The sequence below is a fragment of the Durio zibethinus genome, chromosome 6, assembly GCF_047325235.1.
Source record: "Durio zibethinus cultivar Kanyao isolate XHJ-2024 chromosome 6, ASM4732523v1, whole genome shotgun sequence".
In the NCBI taxonomy this organism is placed as follows: Eukaryota; Viridiplantae; Streptophyta; class Magnoliopsida; order Malvales; family Malvaceae; genus Durio; species Durio zibethinus.
Window position 1 is genome coordinate 23,719,935 of NC_143167.1, and position 8,435 is coordinate 23,728,369.

At 32.6% G+C, this 8,435-nt stretch overlaps 1 protein-coding gene across 1 annotated transcript; it reads right to left on the minus strand.

The window, feature by feature from the left end:
* Nucleotides 1–1,410: 1,410 nt before the first annotated feature.
* Nucleotides 1,411–3,604, minus strand: LOC111285173 (putative small nuclear ribonucleoprotein F). Its single transcript, XM_022874468.2, has 5 exons — nucleotides 3,463–3,604; nucleotides 2,766–2,853; nucleotides 2,613–2,650; nucleotides 2,375–2,439; nucleotides 1,411–1,745 (listed from the first exon to the last, which is right to left on the minus strand). Exons 1-5 carry the CDS (start codon nucleotides 3,466–3,468, stop codon nucleotides 1,676–1,678), a joined length of 267 nt encoding a protein of 88 aa, XP_022730203.1. The 5' UTR covers nucleotides 3,469–3,604; the 3' UTR covers nucleotides 1,411–1,675.
* Between the last annotated feature and the right edge of the window lie 4,831 nt (nucleotides 3,605–8,435).

Consider the following 8,435-nt stretch of genomic DNA (forward strand, 5'->3'; position numbering starts at 1 on the left):
TATAAGACTTATTTAAAAAAGTAAAATAATTTAAAGATTTTTCAAAATAATTTAACCGTTTAATCAATGGTAGTAAATGATTGATATTATCTCATATATATTTAAAAATAATAAAAAGTGACATGATAACTTTTTAATTTGGTTTAAAAAGTTTAAAATTTTTACAAATAGGATGTGAAATATACTTATTTAAGGATAAAATTATCCATCCAACTTAATAGACTTGGCTTGATTTAGATCAATTATTGGACAAGGTTTTTCAAGCCTAGACTTGGTTTGGTTTAAGTATTATTTAATTAATAATTTTTTATTTAATTTTAATTTTAAAACATTAAAATTTTTGCTAATTTTTAATATTTAAAAAAATTTTCAAGCCTTTTAAAGCTTAATGGATCTGGTTAGACTTTAAACAAAGATTTCAAAAGTTAGACGGACCTCATCTGATGCAATTTATGTTCATGTCTAATGTAAAATAATCCAAAATTTAGGAGAGGAATCTTTTTTTTTTTTTTTTTAATTCTTCAACTCCTATAACAAACAAGATCTAATCTTATAATACAAGCACAATTGTAGTATTTTATTTTTATAGTCGCTAAATCTATAAATCTTTGACATGCATAATAATGATTCTTTTTTTTTTTTTCCCTTCTCACATGCGTATGATTTCAATAATGCCAAAACAATCTAGTAACCTTTTTCAATGAATCTAATTTTTTACGAATACTTAGATTTAAATTAAAGATGGATACTTGACCTTTGAGATTGATGCCACTAAGCCAAGGAGATCATCATGTGTTCTAAGCAATTGACTAGGCATCTAGAGAAGTGACTTCGTTTGTTGATCATGTTCTGCTTCAGAAAGTTTGATACCATAAAAGAGATTGCGTATGCTTTTAAGTTTTTTTTTGTTTTATACATATAAAAGAGAGAATAATTTGAAAACATGAAAAAGAATTACATGTGCTATGATTTAATTTTTAAATTAATTGAATTAAAATTTAGATTCATCTTTAAGCAACTTTGGTATAGGAGGTCGACCATTTCCATTCTAAAAGCATTTGATATGTGACACTAACCTCGTAATGTGTACCTTCAATTTTTCTTTTGAAAACCTCAAAACCAAGATAGAAAGGACAGACTTTTTTTTTTTGTACGAACACTGTTAACTTGGAGATGAAAAAAGAGAAAGCAAGCATTGAGATTCATATTTCACTTTTTAAGAGTAATTATATGAAGCACCTGAGTTTGGATTTCGTTTTTGATATTTCTAGCATTTGATATGAACCGGAAAACAATCTGGGAAACTTCAACATCAAGAGATTTTGATATTTCCAATATTTGATTCTGTCACTCATGACAACCATGAAGGAGCTATTTCTTGAGTTCATCTCCGACCTGAAAACCCCTACCTTCTAATTTAATGGCATAAATCTCATTGAAATATTAGCTAGACATGAAAAGCAATTCTTTCCATGGTAACTGGTTTGAAACACAATAGCGCGAACCACCTGCATAACCATTTCTATGCTCCACATAATATTTAACTTGTATCTAAAAGATGCATAATCCAAATAATGTTGGCAAGAGCAGTCAAACAAAGCACAATTAACAAAGAAAGTTGCAGCAGCTTTGGCCACATATCCAAAAGTTCTATTTGAACCATATGAGAATCAATCTAGTCCCTATCAGCATCTTCTATATCTTCATCTTCTGGTACCCCGCGAAGATAGAGAACATTATTGCATCTGCAGCACAAAAGGCCCATTTTAAAATAAAAAGAGTCAGTTCATTTATTTTTAAATATGCAAAACATATAATATAATTTTCTGATCAATAATTTTAGAACTAGTGTTGTTGATAGATAAAGTGCACAACTGGAACATGGTACAACATGCAATTTTAAGACACAGCTGTGCCGATAGCCTATGGTTGTAAATTAATCACTTCTGTATCTAGGACAAAATATTAACTACCATTTTCTGAAAAAGGATGCTTTACGAAGTAGGTTGCTTTCTACAAACTTTAAAGGGGATAGCAAATGAGCATTTGAGGTCAACTTTATGGCCTTTAGTATTCAATCAAACACATTCCAGAATGCAATATCTGACTATTATTGGGAAGATGCAGAAAAGACCATGGTACCGAAACTCATGCATTACTTATACTAGATAAAAGTAACATGAAGTTTAAGAAAATAACAAATAATAATGAGAAAAAATTATTCTTTCATAATGCGAGAGTAAGAAAAAGATGACTCCAGATATAAGATAGTCTAAACATGCAATTAATTATAAAGATTGACATAGCAGAAACAACAATATGCTTGCATATCGTAAATTCAAGGAAGAACAATCTAGCATTTGGAAAAAATCACCTGATCAAAATCTCCCCTAGATTTCCAGTGAATTGCCCATCGACATACTCTTCAGCATTGCCGAGCTACCAAAGTGAAGAAAAAATTTCAATTCAATGGAAAATGTTAGCAACAATGTTCAAACAAAATATTACGTTTAACATAAACTTAAACAAAAGACCTAGCTATATGTGGTTCCAAATTTTAACAATTGAATGCAATTAAGAAATTATACTATTTACAGAATTTAAGGTCACACCTGCAAGTTCATGTATGAATCAACTGAGGCAAGAAAACCTGCAAAAAGCACACAATCAAGCACAATGAATAAAAACTACCAACAATAAAAAAAGAAGATTTTGTTTTGGATAATCAAACATAACAAGAAAACAAAAGAAAAATTTTGCATTACCTTTATATTCCATCCCCCACTTGAGTTTCACAATAACAGTCTTTCCAGTCAAATTGTTCAAGAAAGGTTTCGGGTTAACGGGTATTGTCTACAATGTTCAAACAGTTTATAAAATTTAGATTCCAAATTACACTAAATAAAGCGAACAAAGAAGAAAAAATTGACAGATTAAATAAATTTAACTATCTTGTTTACTTAGCCCACAATGTGTAGAATAAACATAATCTAGAAATGCCATGGATTAAAAATTAAATCAATGGGTACACAATAAAAGACCTAGTAATTTTTCTTCATAGAGAAAATATTTTGAGATGTTAGAAAACAAGTGAAAGAATCCATACATTTCCAGCACATATAGTAGAAATGGAGTGGTGGGGGTAGGAAAATCTCTAAAAATTTCAGCTCACAATTTTTAAAGTGAAACTTTTTGAATCAATGCTAATAAATTATGGCTTAATTACTAATTTCCTAAACTAGTAACAAACTGCGTCAAGATTTACTGGGTTGAAGTCTAGATTCAGGAATCAATTGGGGGCGGAAGTCCCTAACTCCACTGCTTGATGCTAGATTTTTTATGAAGATAATTATAAATTGTGTTGAAAGTATTGAGCTGCAATCTTTGAATCATATAGCAGAAACCTAAAATATATTAATAAACATTAAAAAAAAAAAGAAAACAAATATGAAAGTAACTCACAGCCATTGAAGACGCGAATAAAAGAGGCTTCAGAGTGGTGAACAGAAAAGTTGGGGTTTCAACTTTGAGTCTTTTGCCGTTGGCTTCCACGGGGTTTAGAGTTGTTTTCTTCTACTAACATCGAGCTAAATACACGAGTGACTTCCTTTTAGGGTTATGTTTTGTTAAAAAAAAAAAAAAAAAGAAAAGAAAAAAGAGATAGAGAGAGAGACAATGGATAATTGCGATGATCAGCCCAAAATTACCTTGTTGGCCCAATTAGTCTTGGACAGACCTAGATTTAGAAGCCCTTTGAACCCAAGACCAATTTCAACCTACAAAAGTATGAGACATTTTTTAGACGAAAATTTTTGCTATTTTCCTCAAAAAAAAAAAAACCTTTTTTTTTTTTACTTCACATATAGTTTAATTTATCTATAATTATAGTGAACCTAATGTTCAAACAATGCATGACCCATAATTATATCAGTTAAAGGATTAAATACTTGGTTAAATCCGAAGGTCCGTTTTATATTTGAAAGGATTTAAATAAAAATATTAAGTATGAAAAATAGGCTTTTGACATAAAAATAAAGACAGTTTAAAAAATAGGTTTAGTTTTGACTCTTCCGACTTAGACTCTTTTTTTAATTCTATAATATATATTGTAGACACCCAATTGGGTTCAGGTTCAGATCAATTGGGCCTGGCCCAAAAGGGTAAGCCCAATTCAATTTCTATCTGGTATTATTTTTATTATTATTTTTCTTTCTTTTGTATTTTATGTATTTTATTATTTATTATTATTATTATTATTTTGTATTAATATATATTTATTTTTTTGTTAATATTTATATGTATTTTATTTATATAGTTATATTTGTTATTATTATGTTATCATTATTATTATATTATTATTATCATTATCATTTTTTTTCTGGTAAATATTTTTGGATTTATCTTATTTTATATTTTAATTATCTGTTAATTTTATTTTATTCATCCATCTGATTTTGTTTGATTATCTAATAGTATTATTATTTTTATTTTTTTTTGGATGGCTAAGATTAAATGTTGAAAAATCCTACTAAGAGTGGGGATTCAATCAAAAGAGTCCAATTGGATTCAAAGATTGAATCCTCGTCCAAGGAGGAATTGGGATTGATCAGGAACTCCTGATCAACCCCTATAAAAGGCACCCTCCTGGAACAGATGAAAAACACACAGAAAACAGAAGCCAGAGCTACTGATTTGAGAGGAAAATGCGTAGAGAAGAGTATAGAAGGCTAAGAAAAGGGTTAGGAGAGTTTCAGGAATCATCAGAAATTTTTTGGAATTTTTTTGAATTTTTTTTCTGGGAATTTCTGAAAAGTTTCAGTTTTCGGTTGAATTTTTCGGCGAAGCTTAAATTTTTCGGTGAAAATTCCGGCCAACTTGAAGTTTCCGGTGACCTGCCCAGTTTCCGACGGAGAATCTCAGAAACTGGTGATCATCCGGCCAACTTCTGGTGAAATTTCCAGATTCCGGTGACTTTTTCCAGAATTCGATGAAATTTCCACTGGAGTTCTTCAGCTTTTAGAGAGAAGGCAGAGAAAAAGGAAAGAAGAGAGAGAGAGAGGGAAGGAGCGTTCTGCCAAAAAATAGAGGGAAGTGCCTTTTATATCCTCTCAAAACGACGTCGTTTTGGCCTTAAGTAACCCAGAGGATCCGCGCATTTTGCCGAACCTGACCCGATTCGGGCGTCGACCCGCTTCTTGACCCGCTCGTGCCACCCCCCTTCGAGCCAAGCCGAGCCGAGCCGAGCTTCCCAAGTCGCTCCCCCGAGCCGTTTCTCTTCCTTGAGCCGAGCCGCGATCCGAGCCGCTCCGGGTTTTTTTTTTTTTTGAATTTTTTATTTATTTGTTTTATCTTTATTTATTTTTATTTATTAGATTAGATTTATTTAATATTTTTTCTTTATCTTATTTTTATTTTTGTTTTACTTTTCTTTAATTTTTTTTATTTTTATTTATTTTCACTTTTTTTATTATTCTATTTTCTTTAAAGAAAAATCAAAATTTTCAAAAAAATATTTTTAGGGAAAAGTTGAAAGTATCAATTTTTCTTAAAAATAAATTTTAAAAAAAAAATGATTTTTGAGGAAAAGTTGAAAGTATCAATTTTCCTTAAAAATAAAATTTCAAAAAAAGGGATTTTTGGGGAAAAGTTGAAAGTATCAATTTTCCTTGAAAATCAAAATTTCCAAAAAAATATTTTTAGGAAAAAGTTGAAAGTATCAATTTTTCTTAGAAATAAATTTCCAAAAAAATATTTTTGGGGAAAAGTTAAAAGTATCAATTTTCCCTACACAAGAATAATCATTCTTTCCTTCCTTTCTATTTTGATTTTGATTTTGGTTTTTCTTTAATTAATCCGACGACGGAGCCTCTGCAAGTGAAATAGTAGTTTTTCTTGCATACTCTTGAGGTGAGGGAATTTTCTCAATTTTCTGCTAAAAGTATTAGAGTCAATTGAGAATAATTTTCAATAATTAATTACTTGGTAAAATTTTAAGGCTTATTGGATAACATAAATTTTAGCTGGTACCATCTTTTGATGGGCGTTGTGAGGGTGCTATAACCTTCCTCACACGTAACCGAACTCCCGAATCCTGTTCTGGTTTGTAGACCTGAACCTATTCTTTTACGGGCCCTTAAACTTAGGTGTTCCCTGAAAGGACAGATTCTTTAGGTGGCCAATCGCACCTAGACAAAAAAGATTGGTGGCGACTCCCTTAAGTCAATGTCTAGCGATAGATCCCCGGATCTATACGTTATGACAGCTTGGTGACTCCACTGGGGACCTTGAGAGTCAAGCCAGTAAATAATTTGTGTTATCCAAAAGCCTAATAAAATTGAACCCTTCTGTATATATGTGTTATTATTCATTCATGTTTATTTGCTTTGTTAATTGTGTCATTTATATGTATGTGCATAACATGAGCTCTACACCTGAGCTCCGTCCCTCTAGGAGGGAGTAAAGTACCTATTGCTTTCCTGAGGTCTAATGCCTTCGTAGTGGCTAGCGAAATACTCCCACTCAAATTGAACCTTTTTCACTTGTAGCCTGTAATGGGTGAGGATTAGGGTACCTTACTAGTCTGTGATGGACAAGGATGTAAGGAACAATTTGAGGACCTTTAGACTTTGACCCTAAAACCGCATATAGTGAACCTTAAAAATGCCTAACCTATAGATAGAGCCATCACTTTTCCCTTTTAGAATTGACCAAAAGCATAGGATTCATCCCTTTTACTTTGTGTGATGTGTAATGTGTAAAATTACTTAGTTATTTGTTCTTTTTCTGGGTATACTAACCTTTTTCTTATTTCTTTTGCATTGGTTCATACACATATCATAAAGTTGCATAAAAGAACATTTGCTTGAAAAATGGTCTTCAACAAATTTTTTTCATGGACACCAATGAACGCCTAGTTTGTTCTTCATCAGTATTAGCACCTTGTGGGACGTCTAATGAAGTAAGGGCCCTGTCAGAAAAGACTCAATTGAAGATGAGAGATTGCTTGCCAATTGGGTATGAGTCTACTCTATCTCAAAAAACATCTATCCTCCTCAAACAGAATAATTTAGAAGATTTGGTTGACATCTGGAAGAAGATGAGTCCGTCAAGACAAGAGCAGTTTTGTCAGAAGCATGGGCATATAGCACACCTTCTAGCAGTGACTGTTGATGATCAACTAATCAGAGCTGCAACATAATTTTAGGATCCTACATACAAGTGTTTCATCTTTAATAAGTTGATATGACTCCCACCATCGAAGAATATTCTATCTTGGTAGGTTTGCATCTCAAGACTCCTGACAAGATATATGTCAAAAAGCATAAGTCAGGATTTCGTAAAAGTCTGGCTCAACTCATGGGGATAGACAAGGAAGTTGTGGATCTCATACAAAGAAAAAACAGGAACAGGTTTGCCTACCTTGGAAGTTCTTTCATGAGTTTCTGATGCAACATGCCAATGAAGAACGGGGGTTAGACATATTTGCCTTGGCAATATACGGACTGGTGATCTTTTCAAAAGTTTTGGGATATATTGAGATAGCGGTGGTTGATTTCTTTGAAAGTGTGATCAATGGCTGTAATCTTTCAACGGTAATATTAGCAGAGACTATCAGATCTTTGAGTTATTGTCGTCGGAATGGAGAGCGCTTCATAGGATGCGTACAACTATTGTACGTGTGGATGAAAAGCCATTTTGAACAAGGAAATGGTGCTTTCTCAAAGATTTATATCCGTAATCGTTTTTCGATCAAAGAGTTCTACGAAAGTGGGTGGTCAAAGCAGAAGTCTAAACAAGAATGGATAACTTTCTTGCAAAAGTTGAAAGGTGCCAGGGTGAGATGGTTAGCCCCATGGATGAATCGAGAGCCTATGTTATACCAATGTGGAGATAGTACAGTGGTTCCACTTTTGGGTTTATGGGGTGTGACGAATTATGCACCGTTCTTAGTGAGGAGACAATTGGGGAGAGAACAGTTTATTCCTATGACTTATGGGCTTCATCAGTTAGATTTCTCTTACAGTGAGCCTAAAGCATTTCAGAGGATGATCAAAGCATAGAAAAATCCCCAAAGAGTGAGTCATGGACCATTCACTGAAAAAGTCACCCCAGGTTACTTGGTTTGGAGAACAAAGAGAAGATAAAAAATGGTATTCACTTATGAAGTCTCTCAACCACCGACAGAAGAAAAGCTTGAAGAGATACCATCAGAGTTAGAGCTGGCAACAAAAGAATTTGAGTTTGAAAAGATCAAGTTAAAGAAAGAGATTCAAGAACTTCAAAAAGAAAAAGCCCAGTGGAAAGGTAGAGCAAAAAATTATGAAGTTAAAGTTCACAAAACTGCTAGAGAACGTGATACAGCTACTGAAGATCTAGCAAAGTTACACCAGGAGCATAAGAGGCTATGTGTGAGAGAAAGAGCCAAAGAGATAACC

Coding starts and splice junctions, on each gene's coding strand:
- LOC111285173 (XM_022874468.2), bottom strand. Junction 2,651..2,765: donor GTGGGGGATGGAATATAAAG/GTAATGCAAAAT, acceptor TGCTTTTTGCAG/GTTTTCTTGCCTCAGTTGAT. Junction 2,440..2,612: donor ATTCATACATGAACTTGCAG/GTGTGACCTTAA, acceptor TCACTTTGGTAG/CTCGGCAATGCTGAAGAGTA.